General features: G+C 28.9%; 1 protein-coding gene across 1 annotated transcript in view; it reads right to left on the minus strand.

Moving 5' to 3' along the window:
* The window catches only part of LOC101236718 (nucleoporin NUP188), a 123,832-nt gene extending 103,943 nt beyond the window's left edge, over positions 1 to 19,889 (minus strand). Inside the window, exons 1-5 of the mRNA XM_065818576.1 lie at positions 19,703 to 19,889; positions 17,953 to 18,007; positions 17,790 to 17,863; positions 16,891 to 16,969; positions 2,382 to 2,462 (exon numbers count right to left, since the gene is read on the minus strand). Coding sequence (XP_065674648.1) covers positions 2,382 to 2,462; positions 16,891 to 16,969; positions 17,790 to 17,863; positions 17,953 to 18,007; positions 19,703 to 19,707 — 294 coding nt within the window. The 5' untranslated portion in view covers positions 19,708 to 19,889. The remainder of the gene's footprint in view (positions 1 to 2,381; positions 2,463 to 16,890; positions 16,970 to 17,789; positions 17,864 to 17,952; positions 18,008 to 19,702) is intronic.
* Between the last annotated feature and the right edge of the window lie 2,991 nt (positions 19,890 to 22,880).

A 22,880-nucleotide genomic window follows, 5' to 3' on the forward strand; every position in this document is an offset into this window, starting at 1 on the left:
TCGTTTTACGGGGAAGTTGGCAGCAGATAACAAAGGTGGAAGACCGCGTTCCACCACTTCTAGAGATGATTCTATGATCGTCAGATCCGTCAAGAAGGATCCCTGGATATCATTAGTCGAGATACAAAAGCAATTAGAGCTGCCTGTATCGAACCAAACAATCAGACGACGTGCTGTTGAAGCCGGATTGTTTTCTCGACGCCCTGCAAAGAAACCGCTGATTTCACTAAAAAACCAGAAGAAAAGACTCCTGTTTGCTACATCTCATATTGACTGGAATATGCAGAAATGGCAAACTGTCCTGTTCAGTGATGAATCGAAGTTCAACATCATTGGGAGCGATAGCATTTGTCGTGTACGTCGACCGGCCGGAAAACGCTTCGATTTACGTTACTGCCATAAGACCGTGAAAGGTAAATGTAATGGTCTGGGGGTATTTTTCTGCTATCGGTTTAGGTCCAATACATCAAAACGATGGAATAATGGACCGTTTCTTGTCTAAAAATATCCTGAAAGATGTTATGTTACCTCATGCTGAATGGAATATGCCAATAAAATGGGTTTTTCAGCAAGACAACAATCCGAAACACACTGCAAAAGTAGTCAAGCAGTAGTTTCAAGACAACCATCTATTGGTGATGGATTGGCCGCCTCAATCTCCGGATCTCAACCCTATCGAGAACCTGTGGGAGATCGTCAGCAGCGGAATTAATTGTGAAGGTGTTCGTAATAAGGATCAACTGTTTGAACAAATCCAAAAGGCCTGAGCAGCGAATATGTATATATGTATATATATATATTTATATATATATATATATATATATATATATATATATATATATATACATATACATATACATATACATATACATATACATATACATATATATATACATATATATATATATACATATATATATATATATGTATATATCTATATATGTATATATATATATGTATATATTTATATATACATATATATATATATATATATATATATATATGTATATATATATATATATATATATATATATATATATATATATATATATATATATATATATATATATATATATATATATATATATATATAATAATCTTAGGCCTTTTGGAAAATAAAATTATTTTATGTATTCTTTAAAGATCAAAAAATAATTTTTTTTCCTTTCACTTAAGCTTTCACAAATTAAATTCTTTAATTATCTGATTTAAAGTGTTACATTTGAGCGCTAGTATATTAGTATTTTACATAGTAAAATGCAAACATTATCTGACATTATCAGCCGTCAAAAACATCAATGCAAAAATGCAAAAAATATTTATTATAGATCACATATATTGCTTTTAATGATAGTGATAAATTAAAGAAAATTTAAATGTTTATAATATATTCGTATAATCTGGCCGACCACAAGATTATATAATTACTATGTAACCAATGAATTGAAACGATGCCTTACGTTGAAATCTCAAGTTTTTATCTGACCTTGTTATGTGATCAAAATATTTTCAAAATGATGAAAAATGATTTAAAAATTTACTTTTCTAAAAAATTTTACTACTAAATCTTTTTTTAAAAAAGAAAAAAATTTATCTATCATTAAATAGATACATATTTCCCTTACAAAAAAAATAGCTGTTAGAGTAATTAAAGTTTTTTCGAAGTTATGGAAAAAGTGATTTAAAAAGTGATTTCAAAGAAAATTTAAACAAAAAAAAAGTATCTGATTTGTGCTTTTAAATGTTTTGCATGAATACAATTATTTAAATTATTTAAACAACTATTTAACCTTATTTGTTTTAGTTAAAATAGTAATGCGTGTGTAATTTATTTAGAAACCCGTACATTTTTCGGAACAAAAGTTAAACACAAAAAAAACTTTTACTTTTATAAATTATCAAATTTTTTTTACAAATATAACTTGGTATATATTAATTATAATATCAACAAAATATTTATAATTCCTGGATTTTTAATTTTTCAGTAACTTAACATTATAAAAAATTTCAAGAAAATATTTTTTTTAATATTGTTTTAGCAATTAAATTGTTTTTAGCAAAAATATAGTTTTAGCAATTACCCATCCGGCGATAAAAATTATTCATTTAATTTTCTACATTCTCAAAAAGTATCTATTGATTTTTCTAGGTTCTCCTTAATATTTCTTTTAAATCTATCACTACTAAATTTTTTTAAGCAACAATGTCAATACTGATATAAAGCAGCTCTTTTCATAACGCTAATTAGTTACAAAACATAGCGTTATAGGCCTTCAAATCAAGCATATATGGTAAAATCCCACATAAATAAACCCATTTAGAAAAATACCACATGGGCTTTTAGGAGCCAGCATGCTACTGTACCTGAAAAAATAGTGTACCTGAAACTGCGGCCCAGATCCTTTAAATTCTAATCTTAAAAAGTTTTGAAACAACTCATGCGTACTCCACTCATCAAGATTCTAAAATTAAAAAAATAACAATTTGATATTATTATTCAATATAAATAATAAAATTTAATAGTTTTTTATATAGTTTAATAGTTGTTTATTTGTTTAACTAAAACAAAAAAGAAGTAAAATAAAGGAAACTGGAAACTAATATTGAAATATTAAAATTATTTTTTGTAACATATTCAACAGTAAAAATTCATAATATCCCAAATATATTATTTTATAAAAAATCTAACTTGCAGCAACTTTTCCTACCTAATGAAGCTAACACCACACTATTGAATATTCTTATAATCTATATAATCCAATTTGTAATTTAAATAACAAACTATGTAGCAAACCTGTCAGTTTTTCTAAACTAACCTGTTAATCAGGTAAAGTAAGCATGCAAAAAACCTTTTATTATTACCTTAACCATGTATGTGGCTTTTCACAAGACTAAGCCTGTTTTTCAAAAACACTTGTTTTTTAAATCAAAGTAAATTTTACTTGCATAATAAATGTAAGTGTAAAAAGTTTTATACACTATAGTAGTGGAAAAACGAATGTTAAAAAATGGAATTGCAATCAAATGAAAAAGTATAAAAAGTATAATTTATGTAATTTTTATCCAGCGAATTCTTTTTAAACTAAAGCATTAATTAATAAAACTATAACAACATTAAGTAACAAATACAATAAAAAGCTTATAGAGACCACTACTTTATTAGTAAGCCACCAGAGTTGATATTTAATGTTGGCTGGGGTCGAATTTGATAATAGATAGCTGGGGCCAAGTTTGTAACTGGGGCTGCATAAACATTGATACATCCTAAAATCCTATATATATTTATATATACATATACATATACATATACATATACATATATATATATATACATATATATATATATATATATATATATATATATATATATATATATATCAACCCTTGGAATTAGATTCGGCATTCGGTAATGCCGACCTAACTGCCGACCTGACAATGTCTAAGATCGGCATTTTTTTGTCGACTTTGTTTTTTTATGTTATTGCCATGAGAATATAATTTTTCTTAAATTATTTTTGATTTAATTGATAAGATATTAATAAGTTTGTAATAAAGCTAGAATAAAGAAGATTTAAATTTTCATTAAAAGTCATGTAACTTGTTAAAACATGAAATAAGTGAAAAAATTTTTTAGTGAAACTTAAATTTTCACTAATAAAAATTACACTGAAAAAATTAGTTAGGATATCACTAAAAATGTTATGATGTTTTGTGAAGGAAGCGGCCCAGGTTTGAATAGTATTTTTGGAAATTTTATTTTTGAATTTTTGTTTTAAAGTTTTTTGTAGTTTTGAGTGTATTAACTATTACTGTTGTTTATTGAAGTTATGTTATTTTTTATAAATTATTATTTTTTTGAACTTAATTGGATAGGTGCATGAATGTACTAACATCGACAGACCTGCACTGTCCATGTGTAAGGTTGTGTGGTGCGCAAGGCCGCAAAGGCACCATAGGCGCCAATATTTGTAAAAAAGATGGATAACATGATTCCTCATTATATAATAAATTTTCTTTTTTAGTTGTACCTTTTTGTAAATAACTATGTAAATATGTATGAAAATGAATTAATAATTTGGATTTTAAGTAATTTCCACAAAAAAATAGCAAATATACAATTAAATAGCAAATATACACAAATAAAAATAGCAAATATACACACATTTCAGTGAATTTTTGAACAAAATACATTAAGTCAATTAATTGACCAAGCTACTCAAAACAAAACAAAAACGTTGATGAAAAAGCATAAACAAAGTAGTTACCATAATGCAAATAAAATTTACAAACCATATTGCTATGAATTTTAAAACTGAATATGCTTTATCGCTAAAAAATTTATTTTAAAAAGTCATTTAAAAAAAAAAGAATTTATTTTTGGGCAGCAAAAATTTTTAATCGACCCTCTTACTTGAAAGTAGTGCTTATAAAATATGTTAACATTTATTAATTTAATTAGTCATTTGTTTTGTTAAAACACTTTTAATTGGTTGCAAATTCTTAAAATTTCACACGAGAACAAACTTTAAGAACATTTTAAAAATTTTTAATAAACTAAGTTGGAAGCTTGTTATATTAAAATTTAATGCTATGCCTTCTAAGAAGACAGCTGTTTCATGGAATTTCTTTTGTCCATCGTATCAACTTGATATTGGTGGAAATGTTTCCTTACTATGGTGCAAATTATGTAGAGAACTTTATGAAGAACAGAAAAATAATGTTTGGAAGAAAAGGTGTTGCACAAATTGGTAAGTTTGATACTTTAATATTTATTTTATCTTATAATATATTTTTATAGGTAGATTACTTTATTTATAAATTTTTTAATAGAGGTGCTGAAACATTTGTTAAAGGAACAAAAACAGTTAAAAGAAATAATTTTAAAGGTCATGTGAACAAAAGTCTTACTCATCAAACAGTTGTTTGCCGATTTGGGGAAAAAAGAAATGCAAATAAAACTGATAACATCGGAATGAGTTCAACAGTCATTGAAAAAAAACCCACTAATGTTACGCATATGCAAATTTTATCAACTCATCAGCCAAACCAATTGTTAAAGAAATTTCAATTAGCACATTTTTTCATACAAAAAAAAAAGGGTTAAGTTTTTATTCTGCGTTTGAAAAAGAACGTTTGAAAAAAGGCACACTTTGAAAAGGAAGTTCATAAAGTTGATTTGGGAGATAGCTACTTAAGTGAAGCTACTTAAGTGATTCTGCATGTGCTGAAATTGTAAAATACTTAAAAGTATTTTGCTGAATGATATAACTGAACCACTTAACGAAAACTGTATATCTTATTATGGAGTAATGAGTGATGGTAGCAGCAATGCTAAGTCAAAGGATGAAAAAGAGTTGTTTGTAATGAAAATGGCTGCTTCCAGTGTTCAAAAATTTTCAGCTGAGTCTGGAAGTAGAAGCTCATGCCAATGTAGAAGAGCTCAAAACAGCTTTAGAAAACTCAGTCCACAAGCTACATTTAAATATGCAGCGTGCCGACAAAGAAATAGGACTATGTACTGATGGGGCCCCAGTTAATATTAAGATGTACTGTCTTATAAAGAAGAAATAGGATATCATTACCAATAAATTTTGTGCCCTGGCTATAAAATTGAACTTATCTTGCATGATGCATTCACAGGATTGCAAATTAATTGTAATGTTGAAAAAGATTGCGCAAATATTTACTACTTTTTTATATGAGCAAATTTAAAATAGGGATTTTTTAAGCAACAATCACAACTCATGAACATTATTTTAGTAAGATATAAGAGACCAACAGGAACTAAATGGATTGAGAAGCAACTTAATGCACTTAACTCTCCAATTAGAAACCTTCCAAGATTTTTGGGCTTTGCAAACCAGCAAATTTTAAATCCATATAACAAATAAATGAAATCTGCAAAAGGGATACTGCAGCGCTATCTGAAAGATATTTCGAATATCTTAAAGATTATTTTTAATTGTATAAGAATCGATATTTTAAAAAGACTCAAACCAGTAAGTAATATCCTGCAAGTATCAGAATTAATTTTTCCACAGCTTTTGACTATATTATTTTTGTGTGCTAAAGCCATTAATAAACTCTCTGAACTTTTAGCTTGCAAAAAAGAGCTGTTAGCTTGCAAAAGGAGCCTTCTTCATCTATTAGGCTAGCGCAGATGTATTTTTAATACATTGTCTCCAGTTTAGATGTCATGTTATATGCTGGATCTTCTTGACTCAATGCATCGGTTTTGCTTGTGTCTCTGTTTTTATGACTAGGCAACTCATTCTATTATCTCTTAATGAGGTTACAGCTCTAAAACTCAGTTTTATAGTTCTGAGGCCGGCTGGTAGTCAGCTTTCATGAACTCTGTGGTAGCTCTCAGAGAGGCTGATCCCATCAACAGCTGAAAAATATCAAAGTATTAACAGTGTCATGTTGCGCATAAATAGTGTCCCTGTTTGTACTTTTAATATGCATTGCCAAAGCCACATTTGGAGCCCTTTGTTACGGCTTAGCGTTTATTAATAGTAATGAGGCAATTGTTTGGGCTTTTAAACAGAGTACTGAGTTCTATCTATGCTTTGAGTCAAGTTCTTGAACAAAATTAAAAATGAATAAAGTACCAAAAACTATAAAACACAAAAAACCATCATCATCACAAAGCTCTCTAAACCTATCATTCACTAATATTAATGGTCTTTGAAGTAACTTTTCTACTGTTGAGTCTTATCTTTTGCAAAGTTCAACAGACCCAGTTGCTCTTTGTGAGACTAATTTGAGTTCAGCTGTCTCATCTTAAGATCTTAGTGTTGATGGTTATCTTCCTTTGATTTGTTAAGACTTCAATAGCCACATGCTTGGTCTTGGTATTTACATTCGTAAGATTTTACCCATTTGTCAGGAAACTAGGTTTGAATCCACAGACTATTCTTTTATGTGCTTTCGTTTAGCACCACTTCACTCTATTGCATTTCTCTTGGTTCTACAGCGCTCTCCTTCATCTCAAAACTGCACTCTTTTTGATGTTATTTCTGATCATATTGATCCAGCCCTCTCTCTTTATCTTTTAGCAAATATTGCTGTTGTTAGTGACTTTAATGCTCATCACACTGAATGGCTTGGCTCTAGTGTCAGTGACTCTGCAGACATTAAAGCCTACAACTTTTGCCTTTCTCAATCCTTAACTAAAAAAGGTCAACTTTCCAACTCGCTTTCCAGACAACCCGAATCATCTGATCCTAGTCAGTGCTCAGTTTCTCCACATTCACCCTTAGGTGCTTCTGATCACAGTTTGATCTCTCTAAAACTAATATCTCATTCTTCTTCATCATCGGAATCCCCCTATCATCGTACCTCTTACAACTACCTTAAAGCTGACTGGGCAACCTTACCGTGATTTTCATCGTGATGGCCCTTAGGTAGAAATCTTTCATTTTCATGTTGACAAATGTACTTCTTACATAACTTCGTGGATTCAGGTTGGCATGGAATCTTTTATTCCCTCTCTAAGATTCCAGGTCAAGCCTCACTCTTCTCCATGGTTTTTCTCACATCGAGCTGCTGCAATTACTAATCGAAACTGTTACTACCATATCTATCAGCAAAACGATTCTCCAGAAAACAGATGTCTGTTTCTTACTGCTAGAAACAATTGCAAAAAAGTTTTGTCTAAAGCCAAAGCCTGCTATTCTCAGGTCATATTTCATCACAAAAATTAGGCTCTCATGACTTCTGGAGGATCTTTAATAGTATCAATAATAAAGGGCAAATCTGTGATTCCCCTCTCTTGTATGGTTCAGACTTTCTCACCTCACCTAAAGACAAAGCTGAACTGTTTGCTAAGAACTTTTCATCAATATCATCTCTTGATTCCACTAGTTGCATTCTACCTGATATAATTGTCAAACAGGTTGATCCATTGCTTGACATTCGTATCACTCCCTTCTGTATCTTAAGTGATTTCCTGCTTAGACTCTTCGACAGCTTGTGGCCTGGACAACATACTTGTAATAGTCTTGCAGAAGTGTTCTCTGAATCTGTAATCTATACTCTCAAAACTATTTAACAAGTGCTTATCAGAGTCTTGTTTTCCAGCCTGCTGGAAAGCGGCATCTGTTATCCCTATTTTCAAAAATTCTGGAGAGCAATCCGATTCGTCTAACTAGCATCCCATTAGTCTTCTTCCTATCATAAGCAAGGTTTTTGAATCTTTAATTAACAAACACTTAATCTCTTATCTTGAATCTAATAACTTACTTTCTGATCATCAATATGGATTTTGATCTTCTTGCTCTACAGCTAATTTGCTAACAGTAATAACCAAAAGGTTTTATTGTGCATTAGATAAAGGTGGAGAGGTTAAGGCCATCACTCTTAATATTTCTAAAGCTTTTGATAAAGTTTGGCATGCTGTTCTTATCCATAACCTTTCTTCTTACGGTGCATCTGGTAACATCTTTAAGATTATTGAATCCTTTTTTTCCAATTGTAGTATAAAAGTTGTCCTCAATGGACAGCACTCTTCTTCTCATTCTGTATCTTCAGGGGTTCCTCAAGATTCAATCCTTGGCTCTATACTCTTTTTAATTTACATTAAGTATCTTCCAGATATTCTGACATCTTAGGAGACATTGCTTGCTGATGATACTACCATTTATTTAAAAAGCCAACACTCTCTGATTGCTTGGAGGGGGCATTTGAACTTGAAAAGGATTTCCCTTCTACTATAGCATGGGACTCACAGTGGCTGGTGAACTTTAATTCAGATAAAACTTAATTTTTTTCAGCCAATCTTTACCGCAATAATTTAGATCTTCCTATATTTATGAACGCTAATGTACTCGATGAGTCATCTACCCTTCATCTTCTAGGATTAACTCTTATGTCTGACCTTTCTTGGAAACTATATATCAAATCTGTTGCAAAATTAGCATCTGCTAAGGTTGCATCTCTTTACCTAACTTAACACTTTCTTACTTTGGATTCTATTCTCTATTTCTATAAATCTCAAATCTAACCTTGTATGGAATATTATTGCCATATCTGAGGCAGATCTTCTAATGATGCGCTTTCTCTTTTAGACAAGGTGCAAAAACGCATTTTTAGCATAATTGGACCTGCTCTAGTAGCCAACCTCCAACCATTATCGTCACATTGCCGTAATGTTGCTTCTCTTTCTCTTTTCTACAAATATTATAATGGGCACTGCTCTAAAGAGTTGGCATCTTTTGCGCCATCTACTAAAATTCATTCTCGTGTTACTCCATCATTCAATTAAGTCTCATCCTTTTTCTGTGACTGTTCCCAAGTGCTCCATAAAACTCGTATTGGTCTTGTTTTTTTCCTCAATCGTCAGTCCTTTGGAATTCACTTCCTTCATCCTTCTTTCCTGATTTATATAATTTGCAATCCTTTAAATCGACTGTCAATCGATGTCTTGCTCTACAATCTTAATCTTTTCTCTTCCACTAACTTCCAACTTTAATTATCTTGCAGCCTTGTTGGAAGATGTTTAAAAAAAATAAAATAAGCAAGCATTTAAAAAATCAAACAAAAAAACCAACACTTTGCAAATTTTTAGAAGATGTGGTAATTTTTTTTTTTTTTTTTTTTTTTTTTTTTTTTTTTTTTTAAACATCTTCGCTTCCAACAAGGCTGCAAGCAGCCACTAATTAAAGTTGGAAGTTACTGTAAGAGAAAAGATGAAGATTGTAGAGCAAGATAACGATTGACGGACGACTTAAAAGATTGCAAATTATATGAATCAGGAAAGCAAGATGAAGGAAGCGAATTCCAAAGAGCTGATGTTCGAGGAAAAAAACTAGACGAATAAGCGTTTTTGGAGCACTTAGGAACAGTCACAGAAAAAGGATGACACTTAATTGAATGACGAGTAACACGAGAATGAATTTTAGTAGATGGCACAAGAGACGCTAGCTCTTTAGAGCAGTGTCCATTATAGTATTTGTAGAAAAGAGAAAGAGAAGCAACATTACGACGATGTGATAACGGTTGAAGGTTGGCTGCAAGAGCAGGTCCAACTATGTTTACAATGCGTTTTTGAACCCTGTCTAAAAGAGAAAGGGCATCATTAGAAGATCCGCCCCAGATATGGCAACAGTATTCCATACAAGGCCGGATTTGAGATTTATAGAGATAGAGAATAGAATCCAGAGTAAGAAAGTGGCGAGCTCGATAAAGAGATGCAACCTTAGCAGATGCTAATTTTGCAACCGATTTGATATATGGTTTCCAAGAAAGATTGGAAGTAAGAGTCTTGGGCCTGACATAAATTTTGAAGTACAAAAACGAGAGCAATAGGCTGCTCCTCTAAAAATCAAGCAAAGTATTCATATTATGGCTATTTATTGCAAAGGACTTTAGATGATGCGCTACTTCAATGTGCAAATTTTTTTACTGGTATTTTGAAAAAAATAGACGAGTCACTCTTGGCGCCAGGTTTCAATCTGTTTTTGAAAATCCATTATTTAACGCTATAGCATCTTTTCTAGACAGGAAGTCATACCTATTGGCGGAATCGCCTGATGAAATTCTTAACTTTGTTAATGCTATTGTTGATACATTCAAATAAATCTTGTTGGCAAACAAATGTGATTTTAAAAAATTACCAAGTGAAGTGGAAATATTATATGAGCATATCAGGCGCTTTTTAGTTCATAAAAGCTAATAATTATTAATAATTATTTGTTGATAATAATTAGCTCCAAAACTTTGGCATTTTTATCTAAGTATGAGCTAGGCATTTTAAACATTTTACATTTAGCTGAAATTTGCATTGTGTTACCTATAAGTAACGCATAGTCAGAGTGTGTATTCTCTTTTCTATGGAAAGTATTTTCTAAAACTCGCTAATCATTATCTAATCAAACCTTAGAAGATACTCTTTGGCTCAGATGTGATAGAGACTTCTCTGAAAGTCGCTATAAACGCGCCTTAGAAATGTATTTAACAGAATATCCTGATGGTGGAGTCAGAAAACAAGTTCGTTGACCAGACGGTCATTTGGATGACCAACGGTCATCCAAAAAATCATGTTTCAAACAACTTTAGTCAGAAATAATAACACAATCATTAGAAAACATCACTTCATCCGAAGAACAATTGATTGAAGACATTGAAATTAGTTTGTTCTCTGACAAAGAATGGTCATCGCCATCCGACAAAGTAGCTTTTTTATGAAATACAGATTTTGTATATATATGTATATATATATACAAAATGTATATATTTATATATATATATACATATATATGTATATATATATATACATACATGTGTATATATATTTATAAATATATACATATATATGTATATATATACATATATATGTATATATATACATATATATGTATTTATATATATATATGTATGTATATATATATATATATATATATATATATATATATATATATATATATATATATATATATATATATGTATGTATGTATGTATATATATATATATATATATATATATATATAATATATATATATATATATATATGTATATATATATATATGTATATATATATATATATGTATATATATATATATATGTATATATATATATATATATATATATATATATACATATATTTATATGTATATATATATTTATATATAAATACAACCATTGGAATTAGGAAAAATTAGGTCGGCAATAATTTGCTGACCTAAATCTTTTAGAGATCAGCATCAGATCAGCAAAAAAATTTGATACAAAGGTCTTACCATAAAACATAGTAACGAGGTTGGCAATTTTTTGCTGACCTCAAACACATTAAGATAAGCAATTAGTTTGGCATTGCCGAATGCCAGCCCTAATTCTGAGGGTTGTATTTATATATATACATGTATATATATATGTATATATATATATATATATATATATATATATATATATATATATATATATATATATATATATATATGTATATATATATATATGTATATATATATGTATATATATGTATATATATATAAAATATATATATATATATATATATATATATATATATATATATATATATATGTATATCAGCCCTCGGATATAGGGTCAGCATTCGGCAAAGCAGACCTAACTGCTAACCTTAAAGTGTTTGAGGTCAGCAAAAAATTGCCAACTTCGTTTCTATGTCTTATGGTAAGCCTTTGTATCTTTTTTTTTTTGCTGACCTGATGCTGACCTCTAAAAGATTGAGGTGAGCAAATTATTGCTGACCTCATTTTTCCTAATTTTGAGGGTTGACTTATGTGGTAACTTTTATGTATTTGAGACAGGTAACTTTTATGCAATTGAGACAGGTAACTTTTATGCGTTTGAGACAGGTAACTTTTATGCAATTGAGACAGGTAACATGAAATTAAGACAGGTGACATGCAATTGAGACAGGTGACATGCAATTGAGACAGGTAACATGCAATTGAGACAGGTAACATGCAATTGAGACAGGTAATATGCAATTAATTATAAACTAGTTGATAAAAAAACCATAACACCTAATAGGTCATTCCTCTCAAAAAATTTAACATCTGCATTTTATATGACTTTGTTTAGGTGTTCTTCATTTAGCATTTAGCAATGTTTGTTCTTGGAATCTTCTTTGATCTAATGTTTTATGTAGAAATAGGTGTTACAACAAATGAAATCAAAAGACTAAATATTGACTTTTAAAATATAACTGTGGTTATTTGAGATAACTTAAACAATCACATTAATATGTGATTATTTAAGTTATCTCAAATAACCACAGTTATATTTTAAAACTGGAATTGTAAAATATGACAAACTTATTCTCTTTGACTTAAAACCAATTGATTTTTTATTTACTAAAGATGGAGGATCTCATACAATATTAGATAAAATTGTTTATTCAGCATGTGCTTTGGTTAACATATGTCCAGCATTAGTAGCACTTAATTAGCAAATAATTTGAACCAAAATTTAAAAATATTATGCCATTAAACTTTACAGATGTTTATGTGATTTATTGAATAAAAAATTATTATGTTTATACTTTTATCTATATTTTTGAGATGTATAATAAATAACTCTCTCTCTATATATAAAGTAGATATATTTATTTTCAACATTTTTGTTTAACTGTTAATGATATATTATCTTTTGCAGTATGCTAATTTTTGACTTTTGAAATGTTTCTTTTTTGTTTGTATTCCAGACAAAACCATATACTTTTAGGGATTTTTTTTAATTTTCAAACATTTTACATAGAAACGTTTAATTTTAAAATGTTTATCCGTGCATCTGATCAAATTGTCATCTTTTGAACTCATGTGACAGTAACAAATTAAATCCTGAAATAATAAAATCAATGTGTTCAGGTTAACTATAAAATTAAGAAATTATTTTAAGGAAGGATAACTTATTAAAAATTTCCTTGAATTAAAAAGCCTTTTACTGTTCATACAACAAAACTGCAGTATTTAGTAAAAAAATTAGAGCTTGTACTTGGTCTTTTTTAAGTGATAATATTCTGTTTTTTTATAAATAAAAATAACAAGTTCATTTTCAATCATCTTGTAATATGTTTCTTCTATAACTGTATGGACATTTATTTTCTATATCTTAATTTTCTATAACTGTATGGACATTAATTTCTAAGCATGTTTTGCCACAACAAGAACACTCATTAATACATCTGGTACAACAAGAACACTCATTAATACATCTGGTACTTTAGGATTTTAGTGAGTATTTCTGAGCATATTCAGGGATTATTCTTAGGATAGCCGTCTTTGATTTTCATTTATTTAGTTTATTAGAAACACACTTCCTTGTGACGAGTTGACATTTCAATAACTGATTAATTAATGGTACCACAAATAAATGCAGAAAGTTATTTTGATAAAAACCGTAATATAATAAAAAATTTATTTTGCTAAATCATCTATTTTATTTTAGAAGTTTTGGTCTGTCAAAAATCTACTGTAAGCTCCAGATACTAAAACTTTTTTAATTTTGGTCGATATTGATTTGATCATAATTTTTGAACGATTTAGCTGATCAAGCTGAAATTTTCAGGGTTCTGTTTTTTTTTCATAAAATCTGTGCGTGATCAAAATTTGAAACAAGTCTGTACTCTAGGGCGCCTTCTAAAACTGTAGAAATCTGGCATTTGAAAATAATATTGTGAATTGTATCAAGTTACTGCCTGCAACTATAATAAGTAAATCAGAAAATTTATATAGCCGAACCCTTAACTAGGATCCAATATAATTAGAAAGAATTTATGGGTCATTCCATATCAAATCTTTTAACAGATGGTACTTTAGAGCACTTTCTAAACTGAAGACTTTTAACAAAATAAAAATTAAACGAAGAATACCGCATTTCTACTTTGTTTTATTACTATTTCCATTAAAATTTTTTGTTTTTATTTACCCTGAAATTAAATTTATTTGCATTTTTTCATACTAAATCAAAAAAAAATTAAAAAAATAGTATTTTCAGTTTTAAAATTTTATCAGCAGAACTTGTTCTTAACAAATATCAGTATAACTTTTAACTTTACATATCTTATATTTATAGCACTAATATTATTTTTTATTTTTAAAATAAAATAAATATAAGTTAGACATTTAAAGTGTTTTTTCGTGTTATTTTTATTCAGTTATTGTACATTTTATAAAAGGTTATATATAAAGGCATTCTTCTTTATAGAAATTAATTTCATAAGGGAAAACCCAAACATAACATTATTATTTTAAAACTATTGTTAATTTAAAGAACTTTTTTGTACTGACCTCATTTATTAACAACAAAAGCGTATTAATTAGACCAGTATTTTTTTTTTAAAAAAATCAAAGAGCCGGAACTTTCAAGAAAAAAAAAAAGGCATCAAAAACTATAATTTTTTTCGCTAGTATCTCGAAAAATAATTTGTTCTGGAAAATTTTATTAACATAAAACTTATTTTTTTAAGGATTATTCATGATATGAACACAACTTGTGTTGGCACTTGGGGATCACTTTAACAAAGATGCTTCAACTGAAAAAGCTCATTAGAGAGTAGCAGCAGTGCTGAGTCAGAAGAAAGTCAGTTAGAATTTGAACATCATGATCCATAACCATTCACAAGTATGGTTACCTCTCCACCATGGGAACAAAGACGCTAAAATGTTTTATCATCTTGATCAAAACAGATTAAGTAACAGAGTTAATAGTCTTCTTCGAGGCTTTGAGGGCTCTAGAATACAATATGAAAACACTTGCTGAAAGCAACGGAAATTCTCAGGACTTCAACATGAAGCACAAACTTGTTAAAAAATCGTCAGAGCGGAAGGAGAATAAAAATCTTTGAAACAAGAGTGGGTGGATTAGGCAACAAAATATAAGACTATTCTTGGCATACCAGATGGATTCCAGCTAAAAGATTCTTAATTATGGAACAGCAGAGAAGATTTAAAGCAATTATATAAGATATAAAAAAAATTAAAAACCCAGGCAGTAACTAATCATCATGTAAAACAAGAGGTCATCCTGATCAAAGATGCAGCAAAATCTGGCTACTTCTAAAGCAAAGAATAGCTACATATGCTCTGCAAGTAAAGAAAACCAAGCAAATTTACTAAATGCAAACAAATCCACCATACTTTATAATTAGCCAACAAATATAACTCAAGTCAAAATATATAAGTCAATAGGTCTATAAATCTATAAGTCAAGATTTTTAAAATATAATCTTTTTTACTTCTTGTAATGAAAACTTTTTCCATATGAAAACATCCAATTTTTTCATAAAATACAACCTCGATACAAGTCTCAGATTTTGCTGATTTTTACACCAGTCAAAGATTTTAACAAGTTATGAATATCTCCAAAATTTCATCATCTAATCCCAAATGATATAACTAAAAAAGATATAACTATTCTAACTTTGCCTTGAACCAAAAAAAATCTGCCATTTTAAAAAACGATTTTGGCTTATGTTTCTGTACTGTGTGCAATTAAAAGCTGAAAAAGTTTATCTACTTTCAGAATATTGAAGTGAATGATTAATTACTATAACTAATAAATTTTAGTTTGAAAAATTCGAATACTTTTTAGTATTATTTTCATTTCTTAAGTTTCTATTGCTTTTTTCTAAGTTCTTTGTTTGTCTTCAAGTTTATTTGCCTTAATTTGATAAATGTGAAAATGTTTCATAAGTAATAGTTTTAATTCATTTGACAATGTTTTTCATTTCTGTTTTAGGAAAGACCACTATTTAATTCATTGTGATAACTCTGACTAAATTATTCCAAACAACTTTTGAAAAAAAAACTGAACCTTTACATCTACATTTTCATAATTCAATTTACCCCCCTGTACAATTTTAATAAACTTTTGAAATGTAGAGTAAAATTTTTAAAAGTACAAGAAAAAAAGAAAAAAAAACAACAAAAGCAACAATTTGAAACTTGAAACTGTTTTAGTTTCATTACTTTCAAGTTACTCTCTGGTGCTTAATAGAAGATAGGGAGGGAATAAATAGATTGGTGAGGAAGAGTAAACATCAACTACCGTGTATTTAGCACCTAAGAGTACCATCTATTTTTTTCTTTTCATTTTTCATGTAGCTAACAATCTTTATTGTCAAATTACTGCCTTTATTGCTGCAAATTTTTGCTAGTTAATTGCTACCATATCTAGCTAGCAATCCTTGTGGCCAAATAACCACAAGGATCACAATGTTTTTATCATTATGAGTTGTTGCTTGCGTATTTAGCTTTTTGTGGCTAAACCGTCTTTATTTGTTATTTTTATTTGTTATTAAAATTTTTATTATGAGATTAGTAAAACTAATAAGTCTTAGTAAAATTCATAAAAGCTGAAAAATATATTTAAAAAAGTAAAGATTAAAAAAACTTTGCAAAAACTTACAAGAAGCTTGCTAAGTTCAATAATAAATTCTTTTCTTTTCACAACAGCAGAGGCTTTTACTTTTTCTTCAGATGTTGTGCTATACAGTAAAACCATATTATGCAAAAAATTTCAAAACTTATGCAATGTAATTTGGAAAACTATTTTAAATTAATAATATAAATCTAAAAAATTATGTAAATATAGTACAAGCTGAAAATATTTGTTGTGAAAAATATTTCAAAAAATACAATTAAATCTTATGCACCCTTGGGTGAACCAACATCTGGCACTAGCCTTTAATGTCATGTACAGTAATGGTGCCATGCCATATATATTATAGCACCATAAATTATGTGCAGTTCCTTCAAAATATTATTTTGATTGCATTAAAAATGGAGCAAATAAGCTATATAAAAAAAAACTGAATTTTTTATCACAAATCATATATCACTTCAATTCATTCAGTTTAATGGTAAATTTTTTGTATATCTTTTCTATCTTCTCTTTTTAAAAGCTTTTTACATATGTTTTCTTTCTTCTTGTGAAGTGAACAGCATTATTGACCTGACATTGCATTGTTACTACTTAGAATTGTCCATCACTTTGATATACTGATAAACAACTTGGTTGTTTACCAGTACATCAGATAGTTGTATCAATGTTTGAGTTATCATTGTTTCAACTTTCCTTTAAATCTTAATGTTTACTCTTTTTACTTTAAAAAACATAGCAAACTGTTGATTGCTTGTTCTAAATTGGTAAACAGATGTCAAATGTAAAAATGATTTTTCTTGATTTTTATGGTTTTAGATGATTTTCAATTATTTATGCAATAAATTAATTTTATAATATTAATTAATTATACAACTTTCTTCTTAATTAACTTATGCAATTTTCATCATAAAAAAATATATTACTTTGGAAGCTTGAAAGAGTCAAGGCCATTAAAAATAAAATCGCCAGCCTGATTTAGTTCAATCTTGACTGCTTCCTAAAAATAAAAATAAAATTAAAAAAACATTTATTTAAAATTTATCTCATAAATTACAACAAAAAGAATTCAAATAATTAAGTTAATACTGGATCAGTAAGGCAAGACCGCCCTGTCATAATATTCCATAGCTCTCTTGATGACCTAAAATATAAAAAATTATAATAAAAAAATTTTAAGACACTCATAACACACCATTAGACATCCAAAATAATCATTTTAAAATAAAACTAATTGAATCAAGATAAACTGTAAGTTTTTTGTATGTATTCACATATAACTGACAATTTAACATTTAAAGTGGCTCTATTTGCTGACAACTCAACTTTATACTACCGTCTTGAAACAAAGTTATAACTTTTTATTGCTTAGAACAGACAGTTGAACTTGAACCAAGTTTCTCTTCTTCTGTAAGAAATTAGAACTATACCAATATTGTCAACATTCCTGTATGATAAATGTTAGCTTCTGCTGAGGTTGTCTCATTATTGTGCTCACTGCTTTTTTAATCATTCCACTTTAAAAGTTATTTGTCCCTATATGGAATACTACTGTCAAATTTGGGCTGGTTCTACTAATGGAGCTTTTTCTTTTCTGGCCATAAAAGGCAGGTCATAAAACACATTGTAAATGTAGTTGGACCTGCTTTATCTGCCAAGATTGAGCCACTTTCCACTATTGCAAGGTTGCATCTCTTTTGTTTTTCTATTAACACTATCATTGTCGCAACTTAAACAAGCTATTATCTCTAGCTCCATCAACCAAAATTCATACTTGCTTGACTCATCATTCAGCAGAGTTGCATTTTTTTTAACTGCATCTTCATGCTCTAAAAACTTTTATTTATCAATCAAAGTCCAATATTTACTGGGATCATTTATAATATATATAAAAACTAATACTGAACAAAAATATTTTATATTTTTTATCTTTTTTTATTATCATTAATATTATTAAACTCAAGTTATCCTAGCAATTTTAATTTGTGAATTATACTGAAATAAATTTATTTTTTGGGTATACAGAATTGAAATTCAAAATTAAGATAAGACAAACATTTTTGTAACAGAGAAATAGTAACTAAAATATTATTTTAAAACTTGTTAAACTTGCATACTCCTAATTGTTTTTTATAAACAATGGTTGAATTTTAAACAAGTTAAATTATGAACTTATTTTAAACTATATGGAAACTTTATATACCTTATATACCTTAAAACATAAAGATTAAAATGTGATTTTTTTTTTGAATATTCACCCACCCAAGGTTCAAAAGTTCAATGAGTAGACTACATTTTTTGGGTGGGAAAAAATAAGTTTGTCACAATATTTCCAGGAAAGTGGTGGGTTTATACTTTACTAATATATTGAATATATATTGATTAAATGCATTAAACTATGTGTTTAATGAAGAATTTAACAAATTGAAGACCCTTTTAAATTTTTAATATAATATATGAACATGTTATTAAAAAAAATAATAACTAAAAATAGTAACTCAGCAAATTCTTTATTTTGATTGTTATTGTGATAACAATCACAATAACAATCAAAATAAAGAATGTAGAGAATGATATTTTTGGAAATATATAAGTTAGAAAAAAAGGGGTGACAATAGATAATTAACAGCTATATTAACTGTAGAACTATCAAATTTGAACCTAAATTTAGAAGAAAATAGAAAAAATAACGATAGGAGATTGAGTGTTGTAAATAGGAGAGAAAAAAATCAGAAAATTATATATTGATATTGACCACGTGTAAAGTCAGAGTTTCTATCATTTGTAAACCATTTTAATTTGTATACATAAATGTCTATATATTTTTTTAGTTACTTACATCATTTTTTGCTGCAGGTTAATTGCACATATAAGAGTATTTAGTACAATATTATTATTATTAAAACTTAAGTGGTGTTTGTTATTCTAACTCAAAACTCGCGGTTTTTAGGTTTCCTTATTTTTTTTTTTTTTTTTTTTTTATTTGCTAAGAGAATTAAACAATAATGCCGTTAAAAAAAAAAGACGGAAGAGAATTCCAAAGCACAGATTTTGAGAATGAAGGAACGGTTCCAGAAAAAAACTTCAGACGTAAGATTATTATGAAAAACATTCAGGGTCAGACTGGCCTGGCACTGATGTGTCGGGGGAAAAATAATAAAAAAATAAATTCATATACAAGGTTTTAAATACTCTTAATTGCAGCGTCGCGCCACTTTCTTATCTGCACATTATTGCCATGCTAAAATGGTTTTACCCTATAACTTTATCTATATTAGGAAAAATACAATTTTGTTGTCAAGTTTTTCAATAATTTACACAGAAATTAATAATTAAAATATAAGAAAAAGGTATGTATTTGCAGTATTATACTATAGCAACCAGGGCCTTTGAGAGATTGGGCAAAGGGGGCAAATTGAATCAAGAGACAAGCTGGAAGGGGCGCCGGACGAACCCTTGTTTTTTTTGTTGTTGTTTTTTTCTTAAATAAATAGAAAATATTTTAATGATTGACAATATAAAACCTGCTAATTTTTTTTTATTTGAAGTTGAAACTTTAGTATTTGGAATAAAATTGCGCTAATTTGCCATAGGTATAAATAAATTATAAAGTATTTTTTACGAAATAAATAAGATTTCGTTGTAGTTGAATTAAAACCGGGCGTATACCGCAAGCCCATGAGCAGTTAGCCATGCTGGCTTGTGCTCGATTGTGCGGAAGATAATGCGCTATGGTAATTATAATAGTAGCTGATCAAATTTTGCTTTAAAGCAGTTGGCACTGATAGCACAGACAATTTTGTTAGGTAGTGCGTTCCGTGGGCGAGCAATGCAGTTGTTAAAGAAGTTGAAGCGAACAAAATTTTTTTGACGACTTCACGATAAAAAGCTCTACTTTTTCAAATAGCATATGACTGTTGAAGCAAAATAGAAAATAATAGCGTCGTTTTATTTTTAGGAAAATAAGCCGTCTAATCTCTATGTGGACCCGGCCAGTTATCATGTATTTGAGTTTTTGCATCGGGTTTAGAGTAGACGGAACGCCTACATTCAACCCAATAGGAAAAAAACTGTTTTTTGATCAAATCGTTGGTGAAAGTATCGAAATTTCAATTCGATGCATTGGTGAAACTTGCTAAAGTGAGGCTTTTGGTTTATGGTTAGAATAAGTGCTGATGTTGATTAAATAAGTATTTGGTTAAACAAATTGATCGATAAAAGTAGTTTTATTTTATTTTTTTTTATAGTTGGTAATTAAAGGTTAAATAAGTTGGTTAATAATTTAAAAAGGATTTTTAAAATTTTTACATATTTTTTAAAATATAAAAAAAGAAGCTAATACTTTGTTTACAACGGAATGTCCCTAATTATAAATTACAAAGTATTTTAAGTGTTTCTAAAAAATAGGTCAAAAGAAATCTTCCGGCGCTCAAAACCGTGCTAAAGCTTTAAAAAAGCAGCAGAAGAAGTAAAAAAAAGGACAGACTTTGGAGGATATGGAATTTATAACCATAACACAAACCAAAAAAATGCCTCTTCTACGGACACTCAATTAAGCCACTCAATTAAAGTCATGGATGTGTCAACTAATTAGTTTGACGTTTGAATGATTTTATCAAGCTGTAGACGACCGCATTGTGATCAATTTTTATGTCAATTTCATTTTCATTTCTTAAAATAAGTGGTTTGAGGTGCTCCTTACCAAAAAGATTACAAAGACGATCTTTCACAATCTTCAACTTCGAAAAAGCTTGCTCACTCTTAACTTGTGTGCAAGAAAGAAACAATGCCATTTTACATGCAACATACATACTAGAATATGCTAAAAAATGAAAACTGTAGTGATGGAAAAAACTAAGAAAGTAATTTAAACATCTGTTACAGTCTTTTTTGGAGAAGCATTTCTCTAATTAAGTTTCACAAGTCTTTCTAACTAATGGAAAATAAGTTCCAAAATTTTATGTACTGTGTATCCTTCTGTATAAGATTGTGCAAGATTGGCTAAATCATAAAAAATATGGTCATCAATATGGTCACACAAAGATGGAAAGTTTTGAAGATCCTGACAAATAATATTCCTTAGATACCAACATCATTTCCTTTAATACGATTTTTAATTGCTACAATGGCAGTATCCACAATGACATAAAACACATTAAAATTAAACCGCCTTTTTGGGTTCTGAAATTCTGGCCTGTTTTTATCACTTGTATTTTCACCAGGTCTCTGCTTTCTTTGTCGATCTATTTTTTGGGAGCTCAAATTCAAAAGTTTTTTCAATATCTTTGTTAGCTTCAAATATGATATTAGCCAACCTTGCAAGTGATTCAGTTTTCATGATTATATCAGGGAATATCAGGAAATTTTTAACGGACTGCAATGAGGCGGATTGAAATGGTTTCTACCATCTTCATGGCAACTAGAAGACAAAACCATCCGTTTATAAATATTTTGAAACAGATGTGCATCTATTGAAAATCTGAGAATAAATAATTGCAGTCAATACCGTTTCAAATTTTTTACAGTTTTTCATTAAACTTTAAGACTCACGTGCAACTCAATTTTGACTCATGCGCAACTTAAAATTTATTGTTTGAAGCAATGTGGTGTAATACACAAATCAGAAATGCCAACTGATCTGCTTGCAAAGCATAATAATTTTCCATTACGTCTTCCAGAGAATTATCCTTTGATTTCCATTGTGTATTACCAATCATCTTAACCTCCTGACTTTCTCCTCTCCAAAATCTTCCAGTTGCTTCCACATATTCATCCTTTTACTTGAATGCTGCGTGAAAACAGCTGTTGCTTCCAGTAAACTCAAAGATCTTCCTAAAATAAATAAAGCAACTTATTGAATCCTCGTCAGTAGGTTGAACATATGTACATATATGTTCACCCTACTGATATATGTACATATGTACAACTGTGTACATATGTACAAATATTGTACATATGTACACAGTTGTACATATGTGCAAATAAAGATAAAGAAGCAAAAGATGTTCCTTTTTCTC

The sequence above is a fragment of the Hydra vulgaris genome, chromosome 14, assembly GCF_038396675.1.
Source record: "Hydra vulgaris chromosome 14, alternate assembly HydraT2T_AEP".
In the NCBI taxonomy this organism is placed as follows: domain Eukaryota; kingdom Metazoa; phylum Cnidaria; class Hydrozoa; order Anthoathecata; family Hydridae; genus Hydra; species Hydra vulgaris.